Source organism: Dendropsophus ebraccatus, chromosome 3 (assembly GCF_027789765.1).
Source record: "Dendropsophus ebraccatus isolate aDenEbr1 chromosome 3, aDenEbr1.pat, whole genome shotgun sequence".
Taxonomy (NCBI): domain Eukaryota; kingdom Metazoa; phylum Chordata; class Amphibia; order Anura; family Hylidae; genus Dendropsophus; species Dendropsophus ebraccatus.
In genome coordinates, this window is record NC_091456.1 from 183,145,675 (window position 1) to 183,169,107 (window position 23,433).

The 23,433-nt window shown below is 44.3% G+C and overlaps 2 protein-coding genes across 5 annotated transcripts in view; one reads left to right on the forward strand and one right to left on the reverse strand.

Annotated features, from left to right (window-relative positions):
* KIAA1328 (KIAA1328 ortholog) overlaps positions 1 to 1,034 on the reverse strand; it is a 110,965-nt gene extending 109,931 nt beyond the window's left edge. Inside the window, exon 1 of the mRNA XM_069963265.1 lies at positions 961 to 1,034. Coding sequence (XP_069819366.1) covers positions 961 to 1,009 — 49 coding nt within the window. The 5' untranslated portion in view covers positions 1,010 to 1,034. The remainder of the gene's footprint in view (positions 1 to 960) is intronic.
* TPGS2 (tubulin polyglutamylase complex subunit 2) overlaps positions 1 to 16,758 on the forward strand; it is a 59,107-nt gene extending 42,349 nt beyond the window's left edge. Inside the window, exons 1-8 of one of the 4 annotated variants that reach the window (XM_069963269.1) lie at positions 1,155 to 1,400; positions 1,620 to 1,710; positions 4,144 to 4,223; positions 6,278 to 6,365; positions 6,599 to 6,730; positions 8,159 to 8,263; positions 14,579 to 14,742; positions 16,377 to 16,758. In XM_069963269.1, the coding sequence (XP_069819370.1) occupies positions 1,638 to 1,710; positions 4,144 to 4,223; positions 6,278 to 6,365; positions 6,599 to 6,730; positions 8,159 to 8,263; positions 14,579 to 14,742; positions 16,377 to 16,598 (864 nt within the window). In that variant the 5' untranslated portion in view covers positions 1,155 to 1,400; positions 1,620 to 1,637 and the 3' untranslated portion in view covers positions 16,599 to 16,758. Of the gene's footprint in view, positions 1 to 1,154; positions 1,401 to 1,619; positions 1,711 to 4,143; positions 4,224 to 6,277; positions 6,366 to 6,598; positions 6,731 to 8,158; positions 8,264 to 14,578; positions 14,743 to 16,376 lie in introns of those variants that run through there. The other 3 variants (XM_069963268.1, XM_069963267.1, XM_069963270.1) reach the window with 3 other exon arrangements.
* The last annotated feature ends 6,675 nt before the right edge of the window (positions 16,759 to 23,433 follow it).

Genomic DNA, 23,433 nt, shown 5'->3' on the forward strand with positions numbered 1-23,433 from the left:
CACTCGCGCTCTCTCTCTCTATAACATCTCTGTGACACTCGCGCTCTCTCTCTATAACATCTCTGTGACACTCGCTCTCTCTCTATAACATCTCTGTGACACTCGCCCTCTCTCTCTATAACATCTCTGTGACACTCGCTCTCTCTCTATAACATCTCTGTGACACTCGCCCTCTCTATAACATCTCTGTGACACTCGCTCCCTCTCTCTATAACATCTCTGTGACACTCGCTCTCTCTCTATAACATCTCTGGGACACTCGCTCTCTCTCTCTCTATAACATCTCTGGGACACTCGCTCTCTCTCTCTCTATAACATCTCTGTGACACTCGCTCTCTCTATAACATCTCTGTGACACTCGCTCTCTCTCTATAACATCTCTGTGACACTCGCCCTCTCTATAACATCTCTGTGACACTCGCTCCCTCTCTCTATAACATCTCTGTGACACTCGCTCTCTCTCTATAACATCTCTGTGACACTCGCTCTCTCTCTATAACATCTCTGTGACACTCGCTCCCTCTCTTTATAACATCTCTGTGACACTCGCTCTCTCTCTCTCTATAACATCTCTGTGACACTCGCTCTCTCTCTATAACATCTCTGTGACACTCGCTCTCTCTCTCTATAACATCTCTGTGACACTCGCTCTCTCTCTATAACATCTCTGTGACACTCGCTCTCTCTCTATAACATCTCTGTGACACTCGCCCTCTCTCTATAACATCTCTCACACACATACTCTCTTTCTGTCTCTATGATCTGGCCGTAGACATACTCTCCATGTGACACTCACTCTCTGCAGGGCATGATGGGAGTTGTAGTTCTGCAGCAGCTGGGACCACTGCCCTCCTGTATATGTGACACTCACTCCCACTATAGCAGATACATGTGACACCCACTCTACAGCAGGGACATACAGACAGCAGTCACCCCCTCCCGCTCTCCGGTAAAGGATACCGTCCTGACTCCAATACGCCGCGGCTCCTTCCCCAGCAACATCCGCCATCTTCAAACACCCGCCACCCCCGGCGCCCCAGCAACCAGGTCCAAACCACGCCCTCCCCTAGCCCTGCGTTCTCATTGGCTGCCGTTCCAACACACCCCTTTTCTATTGGTCGATAGTTTTCTCACGTACAGAATTAGGAACGTAGACGTTGGTGACGTCACACGCCCTGCGCAGTCATTTCTGGGATTGGTAGTTCATTGCGCTGTAGTTCTTTCCAGGGAGACCGATTTTGGAACTACACTATCCAGCATGCAACGCGGAGAGAGACTTGACAAGGCGAAAACTACATGTCCCATGGGGCTCACAGCTAGGGTTGTGTATCCTGGTTACGGAAGAGGAGGGCGGTAGTGGGAGGAGGCGAGTGTGGGGAGCAGGGGGCACCTGGGGGGATGTAAGTCTATGACATATCCTATGTGAATGAATATATAGATGATGCAAGCCTGATGGACTGTAATATTAATGATAAATATCCTAGGTGCTCACCCAGCTTTTCCAGAGCCCAGAATGGCAGATGATAGAGCGCCATGTACTGTGTTACAGTGTACGAGTCTGGAAAAGCTGGGTGATCCATATGCTGTCATATAGTAATGGCTCCTGCGCTTCTCTTTAGGTCCGGTGTGGCGTCCGAATGGGAGAGAAGAGTGAGAACATCGTGGCGGCTCACATGGAGAAGATCACCCTGGGAATAAGCAAGATCCTGGGTGAGTGGAAGACGGGCTTCATACACACACTTCTGTATATGTGGGCGAGACCCCCATCTGTGCCGTATATGTGGGCGAGACACCCATCTGTGCCGTATATGTGGGCGATACCCCCATCTGTGCCGTATATGTGGGCGATACCCCCATCTGTGCCGTATATGTGGGCGAGACCCCCATCTGTGCCGTATATGGGGGCGATACCCCCATCTGTGCTGTATATGTGGGCGATACCCCCATCTGTGCCGTATATGTGGGCGAGACACCCATCTGTGTTGTATATGTGGGCGAGACACCCATCTGTGTTGTATATGTGGGCGAGACACCCATCTGTGCCGTATATGTGGGCGAGACCCCCATCTGTGCCGTATATGTGGGCGATACCCCCATCTGTGCCGTACATGTGGGCGAGACCCCCATCTGTGCCGTACATGTGGGCGAGACCCCCATCTGTGCCGTACATGTTGGCGATACCCCCATCTGTGCCGTACATGTGGGCGAGACACCCATCTGTGCCGTACATGTTGGCGATACCCCCATCTGTGCCGTACATGTGGGCGAGACCCCCATCTGTGTCGTACATGTGGGCGAGACCCCCATCTGTGCCGTACATGTGGGCGAGACCCCCATCTGTGCCGTACATGTGGGCGATACCCCCATCTGTGCCGTACATGTGGGCGATACCCCCATCTGTGCCGTATATGTGGGCGAGACCCCCATCTGTGCCGTATATGTGGGCGAGACCCCCATCTGTGCCGTATATGTGGGCGAGACCCCCATCTGTGCCGTATATGTGGGCGATACCCCCATCTGTGCCGTATATGTGGGCGAGACCCCCATCTGTGCCGTATATGTGGGCGAGACCCCCATCTGTGCCGTATATGTGGGCGAGACCCCCATCTGTGCCGTATATGTGGGCGAGACCCCCATCTGTGCCGTATATGTGGGCGAGACACCCATCTGTGCCGTATATGTGGGCGAGACACCCATCTGTGCCGTATATGTGGGCGAGACACCCATCTGTGCCGTATATGTGGGCGAGACACCCATCTGTGCCGTATATGTGGGCGAGACACCCATCTGTGCCGTATATGTGGGCGAGACACCCATCTGTGCCGTATATGTGGGCGATACCCCCATCTGTGCCGTATATGTGGGCGATACCCCCATCTGTGCCGTATATGTGGGCGATACCCCCATCTGTGCCGTATATGTGGGCGATACCCCCATCTGTGCCATATATGTGGGCGAGACACCCATCTGTGCCGTATATGGGGGCGAGACACCCATCTGTGCCGTATATGTGGGCGAGACACCCATCTGTGCCGTATATGTGGGCGATACCCCCATCTGTGCCGTATATGTGGACGATACCCCCATCTGTGCCGTATATGGGGGCGAGACATTAATACATGCTATATATATGGGGGTAAGTCACTCATCTGTGCTGTATTTAGGGGTAAAACACGCCCCATGTTGTATATGAGGGCGAGACACCCACCCACCTGTGCTATCTATGTGGCCGAGACACCCACCCATGCTGTATATAGAAGTGAGACACCCATCCATGCTGTATATAGAAGTGAGACACCCAACCATGCTGTATATAGAAGTGAGACACCCAACCATGCTGTATATAGAAGTGAGACACCCAACCATGCTGTATATAGAAGTGAGACACCCAACCATGCTGTATATAGAAGTGAGACACCCATCCATGCTGTATATAGAAGTAAGACACCCACCCATGCTGTATATATGGGTGAGACACCCATCCATGCTGTATATAGAAGTGAGACACCCAACCATGCCATGATTATACAGTCAGGGAGGAGGAGCCATCACCTGATTTTCCCTTATTATTAAAATTCAGGCCCGTCTTATTAACAGAATTGTCAGACAAATTATAAACCCCAATATTCTGGGACCAGCAGGGCGTATCAAGAGACTGTAGAAAGGCGCGGCATCAGGGAGCCCTCAGCTGTTTCATAGTTTGGATTGGCTGCTGGTCCTGATGTGCAATGTAATAATTAGTTTTATTTTACACTTTCCTTATCCCATATTTGACTATTTTACCACCCAATTTCATTCTATTATATTATCATACACCTGTTTACTTATGTATTCTGATCTGTGTCTCACTGCTCTTAGTGCAGCACCACACCTGGTCGTACACATACTCATATATCACCCATCCTCCAGTACACATGCATGCTCCGCCTGGCCAAACGGGCCTGTTCTGTAAATGTAAAAAGAGGAGAAAGCTGCTGCCAGACACCCCTGGTCATGACTTAGCTCCTTGAGAGCCAAGGGATCGGGCATGTTCATATCCAACATGCCCTATGGCTCCTAACACTAGGCCTCCATAGACGTTAGATCATCCCACGTGTGACAGATTAGGCTTCCTATAGTAACTGTATGTCTTCTTGTTATCAGAGTCGTCTCCAGGAGTGACAGAGGTGAAGATCAAGGAGATTCCTCCTGCCGCACGTCACACATTGGTCTCCTGGGAGCAGGTGAGTGAGATCAGATTCCCGCCTATAACTTATCCTAGGACAGGTGACACGGGTTAGTCCCAACCTCAGGAAATGGAGCGGCAGGCACACATATATACCTTCACTCCATGTACTGTCCCATTGGCTTTCTGTACGTCAACCAGGACTGAAATTCTCTCACTCAGAACAAGGTTGTGTGCAGGTATGGAGAATAACCAGAGTATTAGCAGTCACACCGGTTGTGGTGGAGGGTATCAATATACAATTTAGTGGTGTTCCTCCACCTGTGGTGCTCCAGCATAACAACTACTACCTAGCATATCCAGAGACAAAGGCTGCCCGGGCATGTTGAGGGTTGTAGTTTTGCACCAGTCGGAGAGCCACAGATTAGGGAACGCAGCAAAGTTATCCTAAGATCATGACAGGTGTCATAATGTACCGTGTCATTGATGGTAGAATATGCAAAAGAGGAGCCCGTGGAGCCTCATTGAAGAGTCTCGAAACACAGGACTAGCCAGATAGCCCTCTGAGAAGGACCCAGCCTAGGGGTAGCTCCTGTAAGGAAACCACCAAAACCACCATATTAGGTGGCCCTATAAGTCAATGTATGGACAAGGGAAAAACCAAGGCCAGGTATCCATCCACAGACAACAGTTTCAGGTTGTTGCCCCTCATCAGTGTGGAGCAGGATTCTAGCTAGATGGGAGCAATGCCTAGTAGAGCCATAAGAGAAACAGATCGTTGATCTCAGGGAGACCAGCCAAACGACAACACTGCCGGCTGCTAGTGAAAGCGCTCAATGCAGTGAAATTCTAGGTGCATTGCCCCCTGGGAAACATGAATATGCAAAAGAGGAGCCCGTGGAGCCTCATTGAAGAGTCTCGAAATGCAGGACTAGCCAGATATCCCTCCGGGAAGGACCCAGCCAAGCACCTAGGACTTCACTGCAATGAGCTCTTTCACTAGCAGCCAGCAGTGTTATAGTTTGGCTGGTCTCCCTGAGATCAGTGATCCGTTTCTCTTATGGCTCTGCTATGCACTGCTCCCACCTAGCCAGAATCCTGTTCCACACTGATGAGGGGCAACACCCCGAAACAGCTGTATGTTGATGGATTACAGTCATTACATTGACTTATAGGGCCACTTTTGGTGGTTTCCTTACAGGAGCCGCCCCTTGGCTGGGTCCTTCCTGGAGGGATGTCTGGCTAGTCCTGTGTTTCGAGACTCTTCGATGAGGCTCCACGGGCTCTTCTTTAGCACATTTAACTAGCAGCGTGCAGTGTTGTCGTTTGGCTGGTCTCCCTGAGATCAGTCATCTGTTTCTCTTATTGATGATAGAAGGAATACTTAGAAGGAAAGGGAATGAATCATTTGTACAGTAAAGGCCCTAGTACACTAAACGAGTATCAGGCTTACTTGGCCGATAATCGTTTAGTATAATGGCGCGTGTTGAAAGGCCGCGATCAGCCATCATGCGCGACTTGCGAAAAGAGCACCACTTGTGCAGCGATGGTCTGCAGCGCATTGGTCTTTGCCATAGGAGTGACGGCAGTAGACCACTGTTCACTTCAATTTATAGCTCTAATGATCTAAGGATCATTCGGGTGGCCTCTCCCGCTGCTCGCTGTATGTGAGTGTAATAGCACAGGCAGCGAGTGAGGAACAAGGCGGAAGCAAGCACTGAAGTAACAGGTCGGCACTCGCTTCCCTTGTAATTTACTTCAATCTTTCAGTACTTATCAGCTACTGTATGTCCTGCAGGAAGTGGTGTATTCTTTCGAGTCTGAAGAGCAGGAGAGGTTTTCTTTGGGGATTTGCTGCTGCTCTGCACAGTTCCTGACATGAGCAGAGGTGGCAACAGAGTGCACTGTGTCTGGCTGGAAAGAATACACCACTTCCTGCAGGACATACAGCAGCTGATAAGTATTGGAAGACTGAAGTAAATTACAAATCTATATAACGTTCTAAAGCCAATTGGTTTGAAAAAAAATACCCCTTAAGGTTATAATCTACCACTGACCATTATGGCGGTGTTCACACCTGTAGAGATTAGTGATGCTGCTTTCCCTTTCTAGAAAAGCTCCTGCATTTTACCAGAAGATCTGAAGAACTTCTACCTGATGACCGATGGCTTCCACATGTCCTGGTCGGTGAAGCTGGATGGTGAGTCTTTCATCTTCTCAGTGTTAGGTACATCACTCCTAGGAGGAGTTACCATTCAGGGCTTTAGGAAAGCTGAGAGACAACCCCAACTGTCATGGCCGTATGTTTATTCCTCTTTAATAAGGACATAAATAAGAAAGGAATCTAGATTTTTTTCACGTGAATAAAGTTTTGATGGATTTTGGGAAATTGCCTTTAAAATGTGGCTAATCTTGTTGTTTTGTCTTTGGCAGATACCCCGGTCCAGGTCGGCTCTATGGTGATCAATAGCATTTCTAATCTGACTCTTCTGAGAAGTTCCTCGTCCTACTCACTGCCCAACTCCCCGACACTCGCAGACCTGGAGGACGACTCGGATGAGGAAGGTGCAAATACACCTCGCAACGTTATGGATCTTCATTTAAAGGGAACCTTTCAGCACTTTAATCCTGTCCAAGCCATGAGGCATCAGAGTGGTCCCTGGTCGCTTCTCTCCACCCCACCAGCCTTGATTGATAGATATCTTCCTGTTTGGATATAGGGAAAGATCCATCGGTCAAGGCCAGGAGAAGCCACCAGGGACTACCCAAGTGACTCCTGGTTTGGGTAGCGTAAGAGTGATGACAAGTTCCCACTAAAGGGGTTTTCACGTGTACAACACTCATCACCTATTGGTCATTGGAAAAGAATAAAGTGTACTTACCTCCCTGGCTCCTGCGGCATTTACTGGAATCTTACTGATCTGTCCTGTTGTTCAGCCGCTTCCAGGACTTGATGTCATGACATTGCAGTCCTCCCAGAAAATCAGTGACTGAGGCAGGACAGTGCTGTAGCAGCTGATTGGCTTGGCGGGCGTGCAACATCACAACAACAGGTCCTGGAAGCGGCTGTACAGTGGGATAGATCTGTAAGATATCAGCAGCGCCGCAGGAGCCAGGGAGGTAAGTACACTTTATTCTTTGCAAACACCCTATCCCATCAGTGAAAGCCAGCAGAACGGGAATACAGCTGAGACTGGAAGACTGCATAGGGGGAGTGAAGATTGCGGCGGTATGGCTGGTTTATTGTGTTATGCCAGGGGAAGGCTGTAGGAAACGTTAAAGGGCTTTTCACCCAAAAAAATTCTTTCAAATCAACTGGTGCCAGAGATTTGTAATTTACTTCTAGTAAAAAATAAAATCTCCAGTTTTCCCGTACTTATCAGCTGTTGTATGTCCTGCAGGAAGTGGTGTATTCTTTCCAGTCTGGAGGGCAGGAGAGGTTTTCTATGGGGATTTGCTGCTGCTCTGGACAGTTCCTGACATGCACAGAGGTGGCAGCAGAAAGCACTGTGTCAGACTGGAGAGAATGCACCACTTCCTGCAGGACATACAGCAGCTGATAAGTATGGGAAGACTGGAAATCTTGTAATAGAGGTAAATAACAAATCTCTGGCATCGGTTGATTTGAATAAAATTTTTTATTTTTTTTGTGAACAACCCCTTTAAACTTTCCCCCCGTATCATGTACCTTTTTCAGCGCGGAGAGACCCTGAGAGATGCGGCGCCTCCCATAGAGTGTCATTATGACATGGAGGCTGGCGGCATTCCGCGCGGGACAATTCCGCCGTTCTTGCTGTGTGTGAACGGGGCCTTAGAGTAGACGTAGCACATGCTAAAAACCTAGATTGTAGACCGGTGTGAAAATGAATTCCAGGTCACATGACGTTTAGGCCCCGCGAAAAGTATTCAATACTGAGTACTGCTGACAACCTTCTTAGCGTTGCCGTGAACAGACATTTACTGTGTTCTTTTTCTTCTCACTTCCCCTTTAAGGATCCCCAGGAAAGCCACATTTTGACTCCAGGAACGCGATCTTCGAGCTGGATCCGTGCGATGGGAACGGGAAAGTTTGTCTTGTTTACAAGAAACACAAACCAGGTTGGCTGAAGCCCCATGTTGTGGGTTATACAAGGCCTGATCTCCACCGGGCCGGAGAGGCCACCACATTGTTTATTGTGTCTTTACACTGATGACACACAATGAAGGGGCCGCATTGTCCTATCTCCATGGCTTCTGGTTTATTATTATTATTATTATTTTTATTACCACATAAAAGCATAAGCCTCATAGTAACCCAGGAGTCTCCAGAGACATAGGGGGAGATTTATCAAACATGGTGTAAAGTGACACTGGCTCAGTTGCCCCTAGCAACCAATCAGATTCCACCTTTCATTTTCCAAAGAGTCTGTGAGGAATGAAAGGTGGAATCTGATTGGTTGCTAGGGGCAACTGAGCCAGTTTCACTTTACACCATGTTTGATAGTTCTCCTCCTTAGGATGTGAATGGGGGAGAGTTGAGGAGGGAAGACGGGGCTCTGTACTGGGAATGCTCCTGGTTATGGATACGCTCACATTGCCCCAGGTACCCTATATCCATATCCCCTTTATTACCAATAGATATACTCAACCTCTGTAGCTGTTTAAATACAGGTGAGCAGTACAATAAAGATTATCACACACAGGTGTTCATGGGATTTGTACAATTATTATTATTTTTATCAAAACCTGTCAAAAAAGTATGAGTAATGTCCTTCAATAGAATGTATCGGGGTCACCTCGGGGACTTCCTCCGTTCTTACTTCACGCCATCCACATATGTATAGTACAAGGAACCCTTTGACGCCCGGGCCGCCAGGAGTCAGGCTTATGTAAGTCCCTCGCTCCATAGAGTTCAAAGAGAAATAAAAAGCATTTTATTCAATCCAGTTATACACAATAAAACTATAAATCTGGGCCACAGGCAACCTCTTTTTTTTTTTTTTTTTTTTTTAAAGGGAATATGTCACCTAATTTTACTTTTACTGATTAGATTCAGATACTAAAACTTGTTCTTTTATTCTAATCTATTTCTATTTTCTAGTTATAATTTTCTTTATTTCACTTATTGTACATTGCCTGAGCTGTTTTTAACAGCATTTAGTGACATGCTTTACAGCAGGACTCATAGACATAGACGACAATAGAAACACTCTGTCCCCTTGAGATGAATGTGAAACGTTACTGAGCGCGCTCAGCATTCTCCCGAGTTGTGAGAATGAAAACTGTAAGATAACAGGATTATTTGATAATATAGAGAGAAAAATAGAAAAAAATTTCACCAAAAAATTCTTTAAAAAAATCTGGGACAAAATTTTCTCCCTTCAAGGAATTTTTATACAAAAATTAGAACAAAATAATGATTTTTTTTCTGCGGGAGATAAAACTGACTGCCGATCATTGAAGGTGTATGGCCAGCTTTTATTCCAGCCAAGCATCGAGCACCCCCCCTATGCTTGACCAGCACTAGTGCACATACTGACAAGAGTATATGGGCTCCATATGGCAATATAGATACATAGATATAACTTACATACATCATTACCACCCTGTTTATTGTGTCTTATGTTATAGTACACTATGTGAGGCCAACATATCTGAACTTCTGGTACTATACTTCACTGATGGCGTATAGCCCCTTCATAGCCTCCCATTTATTATGTCATTGACGATATGTTTGCACTTGTGTAATGTACTTAAAGCGAATCTACCATCAGTACATTCGCTTTAAGGTTTTCACATGGATAGAACGGAGCAGGAAAGCCGGTGTCACGAACCGCGGTATCGGCTTTGCTGCGCCAGCACGTTCTAGCCATGTGGCTTTAATAGCACATTTGTGACCACGACCCTCAGACTTCCCTCCCCCGCTCCTGGTTGGGCCGTCCGTATGTATAATAACACATGGACAGCGATGTGGAACGATTCTTTTTATTGTTGTCAGTCATCGTCCAGCCGGTCCCAGCCGGTCAGTCCCGGAGTGATTGACACTACTCTGTAGCTGAGTATCTGGCGGTGTTTGATTTACATCATTTTACACAGTCTGTAAGAATTCTATCTTACTGTATATATGGACTCCACTGTGTACACCAGATAAGCTTGTGTATAATGTCATGTTCCGCTGGAAGATATTATTACTCAGGCTTTTTGACACATTTTGATAAAAAAAATATTGATAATTGTACAAATCCCATGAACACCTGTGTGTGATAATCACCAGCTTTATTCTACTGCTCACTTGTATTTAAAGGGATACCCCAGGAACTGTCCAGAGCAGCAGCAAATCCCCATAGAAAACCTCTCCTGCTCTGGACAGTTCCTGACATGGACAGAGGTGGCAGCAGAGAGCACTGTGTCAGACTGGAAAGAATACACCACTTCCTGCAGGACATACAGCAGCTGATAAGTACGGGAAGACTGGAGATTTTTGTAATAGAAGTAAATTACAACTTTCTGACACCTATCAATTAAAAAAATATAGTTACCGGAGTTGCCCTTTAACCCCTTTAGTTTAACCCAGTCGTAAGCAATCAGGCACCATCAGTAGCGTAATTTGGTGGGGGCAGAGGGGGCGGATGCTCCCGGGCCCACACAGGCAGGGGGCCCACTGAAGATTTCACCAGTTAATGCTGTCTGCAAAAGCTATTGCTTTTGCAGACAGACTTAACAAATGTCTATTGGCTGTAGGTGGCCCCTGGCCAGCACTACGTGCTTCTACATGGCTAGCAAATGCTGTGCTTGATGCGAGAACATACGGTTGAATGCGGCACAGTGATTGAATAGGCTCTCCACCCTGCCAATCACTGTTGTGGCCACAAGAGGCTGTTCCCTCCCTTAGAGCTTTTGGACATGAGTGATGTCACTCATGCACTCACAGAGTAGGGAGAGAGTTGACATGAAAAGACTACAGTACTGCAACCGCACAGCAGGTAAGTATGGCTTTTGTTTCCTTAGTTATAGAGGAGGAGACCTATGTGGATGGATGGCTAACTCCTGGGAAGGATGTTATCTATAGGGGTTGGGGTATGGGATGTGCTGCCTAACTGAATAGGGGTACCTAATTTGGAGGTACAGTCCACTCACAGTGGTGGTGTCTAACCACCAGGAGGATTACCAGGGAGATTACAGCTGGGGAAGGGGGTGGCCGCATGGGGAATACATACCGGGGGGATTACCTACATGAGATGGTGCTGGAGGTGATGCCTACATGCAGGATACTATCTTTTGGGGGGGGGGGGGGGGGGGGGGATTGCCTGATAAAGATAGATATGAGATAAAGAGATAGAAGAATGGATGGATGGTCAATTAGAAAACAGATACAGCGCCATAACTTCCTTTATGTTGTTTGTGGTATTACAACTTGGTTCCATTCTCTTTTACTGGAACTGAGCTGCACTACCACATCCAAGCTTTGGGGGAGAGTGGCACTGTTTCTGGAAAAAGGCTGCTATGTTTTTGCAATGCTGGATAACCCCTTAAATTTTTACATGGTTATATACAGTATGTGAAATGTAGAAAGTATTTTCCACTGTTCTCAGTCCCTGTGCACTATGAATAATGTAGTAGAAAATACCCTTTATTATTCGGAAAGCATTGTCATCTACTGAGGTTCCCTATGGGTAACATAATTGGTTGGGGGCCCACTGAGACTCACTCGCCCCCCCTAGGCTTAACCCCTAGCTACGCCCCTGGGCACCATCCTTTTACCTATCTCTGGCTGCTGGTTAGTGTCTATGGCAGTCAGGGGTCTTCTATGTATATGTCTCTACACAGCCATGCCAGAGGACTGACGCTGACGGTTGCAATACAGTATAATACAGAAGTGGTGCAGTGTATTGTATCAGTCATCAGCAGATTACTGGTTAGGCTGGGTTCACATTGCGTTTTTGCAGTACATTTAACGTATACATTTTATGGGGGAGGGGGGGACGGATGTAATTGGGTGCAATTTGTTAAGATCTGTTTTTAAGATTTGTTAATTGATCTGTTAAACGGACTGCAAAAACGCAGTGGGAACCCAGGCTTGAAGTACACCAGTGGAACTAGCGTGAAAGTGGGAAATAAAAGTGTGACATAAAACACCCACCCCCATCCTACCCCCAAATAATAAAATAACATTTTATTCCCCTTACATAAAACATAAAAAAAAAAGAAAATAAACTATACTTGTTTGCTATGGTAAACGCTGTAAAAATTATTTTAAAAGAACAATGCCAGAGTTGCTGTGTTTTGTCAAAAGAATGACGTGAAAGAGATCAAAAAGTCATATAAAATTACTGGTACCAATAAAAACTACACATTACTGGAAAAAAAACACAAAGCTCCGTCACAACAAAAGTAAGAAGGCAACAATAAAAAGAGACGATCGGCACTACAGGTCCTAGAGTAGATTATCGACAATGTTTCACTGGATATTAACATATTCAATGGTGCTCACCAAGCAAAAATGTGTCCATAACGGTAACAAAATTCAAGTGGCACTCACCAATGTAAATGCTGGTGCAGATTTCTTTTTATTAATAACGCATTGGACATACACTGAGCGGGCGTCAGGTAGATGCAACCTGCATCTACCTAACGTCCGCCCAGTGTATGTCCATGCGTTTCTAATAAAAAGAAATCTGCACCAGCATTTACATTGGTGAGTGCCACTACTGTTTCTTTACTTGAGAAATAAGAAGGCTGTGGATCTTGGAATGTAGCAATAGTTTTTCTTGTTTATTCTTCAGGAAAATAGTGACCCAGCAAATGTATTCTGTTATTTTTACTGCGCACTGAATTGCATAAATTTAATATAAAAATTATTAAGGGAATGTCATCAGAAAATAACTTATTGTATAAGGAATGTTTTTTAACCCTTAGAGGACGGGGCCAATTTCAATTTAGGGTTAGGGTTTTTCCCCCCCTGGGGTTAGGGTTATTCCCCCCTGGGATGAGGGTTATTCCCCCTTTGGTTAGGGTTATTCCCCCTGGGGAACTTCTATTATAATTATATTATATATATATATATATATTCTATTATATATATATATTTTATATAATTCTATTATAAGTATACTGATCTCTCATTGAGATCTATGCAGTATAGTAATACTGCATAGATCAATGAGATCGGCACTCGATTGCTTTCGGCTGCCGCAGCCGAAAACAACCGAGTGCCGAGTCGGGATCAGCACCATTATGGCACAGACCCCGCCTCGGTAAGGACATTTCCCCCCCACTAGACACCAGGGAATTGGCTGCAAGTAGTAATCAGATGTAGCTGTCAACTTTGAAAGCTGCATCTGATTACTTAATTAGCTGTCACGGCTACAATTAATTAGCGGGCTACAAGCGGCACCTGGGACCGCGGCGTTTCAGAGCGGGGCGGCGTGTGGCCCCGCTCTGAACACCCCTAGGCAATCCAGGACGTACCTGTACGCCCAGGGTTGTCTAGGGGTTAAAGAATTTTTTGTAACTTCTTTTTTTTCCTACATTTCCATTTTTCTCTCTATAGTATAAAATAATCCTGATATCTTGCAGTTCTCATTCTTACCACTGGGGATAAAACTAAGCTGAGACTTCTTGTTGTGTCTGTGGTGATAAGAAGAATCTGCTGTAAAGTGATCTGTACAGCATTGCAGCGTCATGTGACACCAGTAGATAGAGGAGACAATAGCAGCTCCCTGTGGAATGACCTCTTCACAGGTCACAGAGCGCGCTCAGTAATGTTTTACATTCATCCCAAGGGGACAGATTCTGTCTATTGTCATCTATGTCCATGAGTTTTGCAGTAAAGCCTGTTACTTAATGCTGTTAAGAACAGCCCCGGCAATATGTCTGCCCCCATAACAATGTACGACTAGTAAAATAAAAAAAATAAAATCAGAAAATAGTGACAGATTAGAATAAAAGAACACGTTTTAGTATCGGACTCTAATCAGTAAAACAAAATGTAGGTGACACATTCCCTTTAATTTTTTCCATTTCTTAAGCCCCCTCCCCCCCCCCCCAAAAAAAAAGAGTAATAAAAGTTCATCAATTACTTACATCAATCCCAAAAATGTATCCTAAAAAACAAGCCGTTATATGGCTATATGTCAGAGGATGAAATAAGTAAGAAAATAGCTTGGTGACTGAGGGAGACATTGCTGCCATAATAGGGGGGGGGGATGAAGGCTCCTGTACTGTATTGGGACTAACTGTGAGAGATTTAACAAACATGCTGTAAAGTAAAACTGGCTCAGTTGCCCCTAGCAACCAATCAGATTCCACCTTTTATTTTCCAAAGAGTCTGTGAGGAATGAGAGGTGGAATCTGATTGGTTGCTAGGGGCAACTGAGCCAGTTTCACTTTACACCATGTTTGATAAATCTCCCCCCATGTGTCTTCTTCCATCAGGAGAGCCGCCTTCTGAGCCTACAGTCTGGTTCCTGGACCGCGCGCTCTACTGGCATTTCCTTACAGACACCTTTACTGCTTATTACCGGATCCTGCTGTGTCACCTGGGGCTCCCGCAGTGGCAGTACTCCTTCACCAGCTACGGGCTGAGCCCACAGGCCAAGGTCTGTACTCCGCATAGGACTTACTGAGAAGTGGGCTCCTAATATAGTTTACTACATGAAAAGGTGTCACTTTGTATATACATTATACTACATATCCTGTACTGATCTGGAGTACCAGTGACTGCACCAGCAGAATAGTGAGTGCAGCTCTGGAGTATAATACAGGATGTAACTCAGGATCAGTACAGGATAAGTAATGTAATGTATGTACACAGTAACCCTACCAGCAGAATAGTGAGTGCAGCTCTGGAGTATAATGCAGGATGTTACTCAGGATCAGTAATGTAATGTATGTACACAGTGACCCCACCAGAAGAAAAGCGAGTGCAGCTCTGGGGTATAATACAGGATGTAACTCAGGATCAGTAATGTAATGTATATACACAGTGACCCCACCAGCAGAATAGTGAGTGCAGCTCTGGAGTATAATACAGGATGTAACTCAGGATCAGTAATGTAATGTATGTACACAGTGACCCCACCAGAAGAAAAGCGAGTGCAGCTCTGGGGTATAATACAGGATGTAACTCAGGATCAGTAATGTAATGTATATACACAGTGACCCCACCAGCAGAATAGTGAGTGCAGCTCTGGAGTATAATACAGGATGTAACTCAGGATCAGTAATGTAATGTATGTACATAGTGACCCCACCAGCAGAATAGTGAGTGCAGCTCTGGAGTATAATACAAGCTGTAACTCAGGATCAGTAATGTAATGTATGTACACAGTGACCCCACCAGCAGAATAGTGAGTGCAGCTCTGGAGTATAATACAAGCTGTAACTCAGGATCAGTAATGTATGTACACAGTGACCCCACCAGCAGAATAGTGAGTGCTGCTCTGGGGTATAATACAGGATGTAACTCAGGATTAGTAATGTAATGTATGTACATAGTGACCCCACCAGCAGAATAGTGAGTGCAGCTCTGGGGTATAATACAGGATGTAACTCAGGATCAGTACAGGATAAGTAATGTAATGTATGTACACAGTGACCTCACCAGCAGAATAGTGAGTGCAGCTCTGGAGTATAATGCAGGATGTTACTCAAGATGAGTACAATATAGTTATATTATTTTCTTCCTTTTTTAACCATCCCATGTATGTGTTCACTTTCTCTCTGTAAGTACATGAGCAGTCAGCTACCTCCCAGCTGCTTAGAAGGAGATATTGCAGCACCATCCCCTCTCCTCCTCCTACTTCACCTCTCCTCCCCTTACCTCACCTCTCCTCCCCTTACCTCACCTCTCCTCCCCTACTTCTCATCTTCTCCCCCTACATTTCCTCTCCTCACCCTACTTTTCCTATCCTCCCCCTACCTCTCCTCTCTACCATCTACCTCTTCTTTCCTCCCCTCCCTCTACCTCTTGTCTTCCTACCCTTCCTCTCCTCACCCTATCCCCTCCTCACCATACATTTCCTCTCCACCCCCTACCTCTCCTCTCTTCCTCTCCTCCTACCTCTCCTCTCACCCTTTGTCTTCACTTTCTGAGTTTCTGAGGATGTATTTCTAAGGTAATATAAATCAGTAGAGTGTATTCCCTGTATGCAGCCTGTGTCTATGTTGGGTCATTGTGCTCATCCTATATGACCATCAGTCATGTCACTGACCTGTGTCATTCTACTGACAGCAATGGATGAACATGTATAAACCCATCACCTTCAGCCCGGTGCAGTTGTCTGAGGATCCAGATTCTTTCATCAATAAGCTGGACCCAAACAAGATATTTAAGGGCAAAAACAAAACCCCCATAATCAAGAAGAAGCTTCCGGGACCCCCCACAGGCTTCCCGAAGAATCCTCCTCCTCCTGCCTCTAAGAAACCAGAGCCGCCTGGTGTGCCCCGGAAGTGACATTGCCTGTATGTAGCCAGCATCATTCCTCTTCTATCCCCCTCCTATTTATTTCGCTATACGGACATACATTCTACTCACTGGATGGAAATCAGCCATTTTCTTAATTTATTTTTTTATTTAAATCACCTCAAAATAAACGTAACTATTGAGAAACAAAGTGGTATCCTGTGCGTAATGTCACATGAAAGCCTGATGATGGATGGATATATAGGTAGAGAGAGAGAGAGATGATAGATAGATAGATAGATAGATAGATAGATAGATAGATAGATAGATAGATAGGAGATAGATAGATAGGAGATAGATAGATAGATAGATGATAGATAGATAGATAGATAGATAGATAGATAGATAGGAGATAGATAGATAGGAGATAGATAGATAGATAGATAGATAGATAGGAGATAGATAGATAGATAGGAGATAGATAGATAGATAGATAATAGATAGATAGATGATAGATAGGAGATAGATAGATGATAGATGAGGCATAGATAGATGATAGATAGATAGGAGATAGATAGATAATAGATAGATAGATGATAGAAGGACGGATAGATAGATCCTCACACTTTGCCATTTTTCCTCCTTCCAACATTATATATATATATTGTTCATTGTATCTGTCAGCAGTGTTACATTAACCTCTCCTCCGCCTACCTTTCCTGCTCTCCTCCTAACTTTCCTCCTCTCCCCCTACCTCTCCTCTGCTCCCCCTACTTTTCCTCTTATCCCCCTTCTTCTCTTCACCTCCCCCTACTTTTCCTCTCCTCCCTTTACCTTTCCTTTTCTCCCCCTACCTTTCCTCTCCTCCCTCTTTCTCCTCCCCTCCCCTTACCTTTCCTCTCCTCCCTCTTTCCCCTCCCCTTACCTTTCCTCTCCTCCCTCTTTCTCCTCCCCTCCCCCTGACCATATATATATAGCAGTAAATCAAGCATTAGTGTCCCTTTAAGGCAGCTCCGTCCTGCAAGTGAAATGACATCTCGCCCATTAATAACTCTTTATCCGTGATGTCTCCAGTGTTTGCATAATACTAATCATTATTCACTAAGCATATTGGGACTTGCGCCCTTATGTTAACATGAACTTTTTCACAGAAAAATAACAGGACCTTTCGTTTCACCTTTCATTCCAATGTCAAAAAGAATTATAGATGTGATGTAACAAATGATTTACAAAGAGATTGTTCACTGGTGCATGGTTCATGATTGATGCCCCGAATAAAGTAACAGCTGGGTGGTAGTGGAGACCCCCACTATGGCACCTGATGGTGGTGAAGCCCGAATTGTAGATTTGTACTAGTGTCCCCATCCCTGTAACCAGCTGCGGATTACACTGGCCAACAAATTTTCAAAAGTTTGGCTCAGAAATAAAATTATCCATTTCTTAATGATTTTTATTGCTGAATTCAAATATCACAAGGAAAAATGTGAATTGTCTCTAGTTTCTATGATATGGAAGAATACAGTATAATAGCCGACATATTTATTACTTCTACAATCATAAGGAAGCAAGGTTACTGTTCATAAACTTTTGATATATATTCATAGGAAACTTAGTTCTATCTGAAATCAACTACAATTTACAGGCAGATCCTAGAATTTTTACAAATTAATTATGTTTATTGAACTCTGGACTGTCGGTCCTTATTCAATGGCTTCTCGGTGCATTTACACACGTCTTTTGTATTCATACATGGGATTGTCTCTGATAAGACCTAGTTTACATACATGCGTCCATCCCTCGGCGTTTCCCTCTGGCCCAGTAGAGAATCACCAGAGGGAAACGCATCTCTGAACTCATCCCATTGTTTTCAATGAGACAGTCCCTGTCTGTGCCCTCCCCCCCATTAACCCTTGTCACCCTGGCCATGCAGCAGAGTGCCCAGCTCCTCTCTACAGTTCAGCACTATAGGACAGGGGTAGGGAACCTTGCCTCTCCAGCTGCTGCAAAACTACAACTCTCATCATGTCTGGGATATCCAGGCATGATGGGAGTTGTAGTTTTGCACCAGCTGGAGAGCCAATGTTCCCCATCCCTGTAGTAGATGCCCCCATGTATTGCTGCCCACAGTAGAGGGCAGAGGGCAGTAGAGCTCCGGTGTCCTGCTGCTCCCTATATAAATCGCCCCCTGTAATGCTAAAGAGGAAAAAATTATTGCAACTGAAAAAAACTGAACTGAAAAAATCAGAAATCTGAAAAAAGGATCAAAAAACTGATGACAACTGATGCCTTTTTGGCATCAGTTGTGGTCAATATCTTTGAAAAAAACGGAAACCGATGCAACTAACATATGTAAACTAGAACTAACTGTCCAACAGTAATCTGCAAGCATTGATGGGTTCCATGAAGGCTAGGTTCACACACTGCGTTTTTGCAATCCGTTTTTTTGATGTTTTGATGATCCGTTTTTTTATTTGACTTCCATTATAAAAAAAAAAGTATCATAACAGATCCGTTATTTTTTTGACAGACACAAAAACGTAGCTGACACTACTTTTGTGTCCGTAAAAAAAAAAACAGATCCGTTTTTTTTTTTTTTTTATAATGGAAGTCAATGGAAAAACAGATCAAAATGGATGCACACAAATGCATCCGTTTTTTGTTGTTTTTTTTTGCAAAAAAAAAACATATGAAAACCGGATTGCAAAAACGCAGTGTGAACCTAGCCTTACCCTGAAACTTTTTTTCCATATTGCTCATTCTAAGATGATGCAATATACCAGCTGATGATGCAATACTGATGATGCAAACTTTTCCAAGTATTGTATCACAGGCTGTGAGAATTATAGAAAGTACATCTATAGCTTGAAAATTAGAGGTAATTTCAAAATTTGAACATTATTTTCGATCTCAGCACCCCAAAACTAGTTAAGATCAACTGTTTTCATGTCGGAACCTTTTTGGCTGTTGACCAGTGTTGTATGTGATGTTATAGGGTGGCCGATCTCCACCAATGGGGAACCTTCCCTGTAGCATAAAAGGGTGGGCCAAGTAAGGTCTGAGAGAGATTTCCTAGGAGCCTGGCCTCTGGCCAGGGCTCTTATCAGTTAGTGTTCCAGTTTGAAGAGTTCCTGTGTTCCTGCCAGCTATGCAGTTGTGATCACCTAAAGCAGGGGTAGGGAACCTTGGCCCCCCAGCTTTTGCAAAACTACAACTCCCATCATGACTGGACAGCCAAAGCTAAAGTTTTGTCTGTCCAGACATGATGGGTGTTGTAGTTTTGCAACAGCTGTAGAGCCAAGGTTTCCTACCCCCGACGTAAAGTGTTACAACCTCTGAGATTACCAGTCCACACTGCAAGGAACCTTCATCACCACCATTGTCTCCCTATGTTTTTGTCCAGGGTTGGAGAAATTGTTTTCTAGCTTATGGGCCTCCTGACTTCACTGTAATCGGTCACAGATGGTACAGATCTTCTTCCACGTCAATGGTCATTCTCCTGCATATGTCCTTTTTGGTATCATGTAACGTGTGATGCAGTGTGTGATGTATGGTCTGAGCTGAAACCAGCCGACATCCCACCCTCGTAACCTCTGCAACAATGCTGCACCTGCACTCATCTTCTTTGGTAGACCATGGTGAGGCCTGTTCGGAGTGGAACCTATCTTGTTAAGCCACTGTATGGTCTTGACCACCGTGCTGCAGCTCAGTTCAGGGTGTTGACAATCTTCTTATACCTACATCTTTATGTAAAGCAACAGACTCTTTTTGCATATTGATGTTTCCTGGGGGCAATGCACCTAGGAATTGACTGCATTGAGCGCTTTAACCAGCAGCCAACAGTGTTTTCTTTGGCTGGTCTCCCTGAGATCAGTGATCTGTTTACCGTGTGAGTTATTTTGAGGGCAACACCATATTTACACAATACAGGCTGTAGACTGACTACTTTACATTGTATCGCAGTGTCATGTCTTCAAAGTTGTCCTATGAAAACTTCTAATAATTTTTTTTACAAAAATGTGAGGGGTGTACTTACTTTTGTAAGATACTTTTATGTAGTAAAAATGGAAAATTAGAAAAACAAAATAACACCAAAAATGGTCATAACTGATTTACATTATAGGGGTACTCCACTTAAAATTTAACCCTGTTCAGCCCCCACTTATAATCTAAGCTTGTGTGTAATAGGTTACTATTACATAAATTGGGCCGTTTCCTCTGTCCTCCCCCTCCCTCCTGAGGTCACATAAGCTCTGTCTCTTCTGTTGCGCGGCAAGCTGTAACTCCTCATCTGTAACCCTGCTCACCACTAACCTCACACCAATCAGTGAGCACCTGGACAAGGGGCTGATAAACAACAGAACAGTGACAGCCTCCTGAGCAGTATAGGGGAAAGGATAGACAGTTGTTACATCTATCTCTCTTTCTAATCTATCTATGTAGATAGATAGATAGATAGATAGATAGTGTTTACTGTGCAAAGTTGAAGCAGATTGAGCCAGTGGTGGGCAGATATTACTAGACAGGCGCAGGTACCTGGCAGTTGACTCTGAGGTGCAGTGCATGCTGGGACATATTGTTTCCCAGCTGGATGCCATTTGGGATAATTAGTAAAATTTTTAATCCAGGCCTAGGAACAGCATAGACAAGTGTGAAAGGTGTCAAATGATTGATGAGGGATCGGTAAGTGCACCTTGTGCTTTTTGTGCATTTTATTTTTATGGGATTGCTGGAGTTCCACTTTAAATCTAAGACTGGAGCTACCCAGCAAATTTGGCTGTGGCACGAGTCTAACGATCGAGTGTGAGATTTCTACTTTGTGCCTCACATAGAGCAGTGAATGGCAGTCTTGTCATTGTAAGAATAAAACACAAAGCACAACATTTAACACCGTAATTTTTTTATGTTTAATACACATAAACAATGTTACATATGTTACAATATACAGTTCCCCCTTTCAGGGCTTTTCCAATAGATTACTTTCTTTTCTTTCTTTCTTTCTTTTTTTTTTGCAAAATTTCCAAAACTTTTTATTTTCTTTCTAAATCCACATCGGCTGGCAGTGGGCCACTTGGCAAAGTCACACACTTCTTCAATCCTAGTTCAATCGTGCCTGATTTGGCAGTGCCCCTTGTGCAAGTGAAACACTTAGGGTACTCTAGAGGAAAATTAATTGTTAAATCAACTGGTGTGAGAAAGTTATATAGATTTGTAATTTACTTCTATTTAAAAATAAGTCTTCAAATACTTATTAGTTGCTGCATGTCCTGCAGGAAGTGGTGTATTCTTTCCAGTCTTACACAGTGCTCTCTGCTGCCATCTCTGTCCACGTCAGGAACTGTCCAGAGCAGGAGAGGTTTTCTATGGGGATTTGCTACTGCCCTGGACAGTTCCTGGCTCGGACAAGGGCGGCAGCAGAGAGCACTGTGTCAGACTGGAAAGAATACACCACTACCTGCAGGACATACAGCAGCTGATAAGTACTGGAAATTTTTTTTTTATAGAAAGTTGAACATGTTTGTAAATAACTCTCAACATCAGTTGATTAAAAACCATTATATCCTTCAGAGTGCCCCCTAAATAAATTCTATTATAGAAATGTTTACATATATATATATATATATATATATATATATATATATATATATATACACATTTTTTTTGCCAGAATAGTGCCTAATAGGGACAGACAAATGTAGTTGTACATGGCTTTCATGTTGGACCACAGCTGTGAATGTCCATAGAGATCAGAGCCAGGAAACAAGGATGTTTGTGAAAAGTTACAAGGTTTTATTATTTTTTATAATTATCTTACTGCAGTATTAACCATGTAAAAATAACCTTTGATGGACAGCCCCTTGCAGTGCTATGGGTTAGTAAGAGATGGGTTTGATGACATCTATTAAGCTCGTGAATCTAAAGTCTCCACACATACTAAGATGACTGCTGCTATACAAATCCCCATAGTGAAGATATAAGCTGAAATGTATCGACCATAATCTGGATCCTCATTTGAAATATGTGTCCTCGTATGTAATTGGCTTTCTAAGCACCCCCTGCTTGTTCAGAGTCTGCACTGAGCCTGGCCGTGTGGTTTGCAGTATTACTACTACTGTGCAGAATACTGTCTCTCAGTTACAGCATATGGGGATAGAGACAAACTTACTGACTTGTTTCTTACACTGAATAGCAGAACAGTGAGTACAGCTCTGGAGTATAATACAGGATGTAACTCAGGATCAGTACAGGATCAGTAATGTAATGTATGTACACAGTGACCCCACCAGCAGAATAGTGAGTGCAGCTCTGGAGTATAATACAGGATGTAACTCAGGATCAGTACAGGATAAGTAATGTATGTACACAGTGACCCCAGCAGCAGAATAGTGAGTGCAGCTCTGGAGTATAATACAGGATGTAACTCAGGATCAGTACAGGATCAGTAATGTAATGTATGTACCCAGCAGCAGAATAGTGAGTGCAACTCACTGGAGTATAATACAGGATGTAACTCAGGATCAGTAATGTAATGTATATACACAGTGACCCCAGCAGCAGAATAGTGAGTGCAGCTCAGGAGTATAATACAGGATGTAACTCAGGATCAGTAATGTAATGTATATACACAGTGACCTCACCAGCAGAATAGTGAGTGCAGCTCTGGAGTATAATACAGGATGTAACTCAGGATCAGTACAGGATCAGTAATGTAATGTATATACACAGTGACCTCACCAGCAGAATAGTGAGTGCAGCTCAGGAGTATAATACAGGATAATGTGAAGTATTCACAAAGTTACTCGATTGTTTCGAGAGAATAATTCTGTAAACTGGAGAATGCTGTTCAGAGATGAACACATTTATCTATACTCTGTACTGTATCCAATAA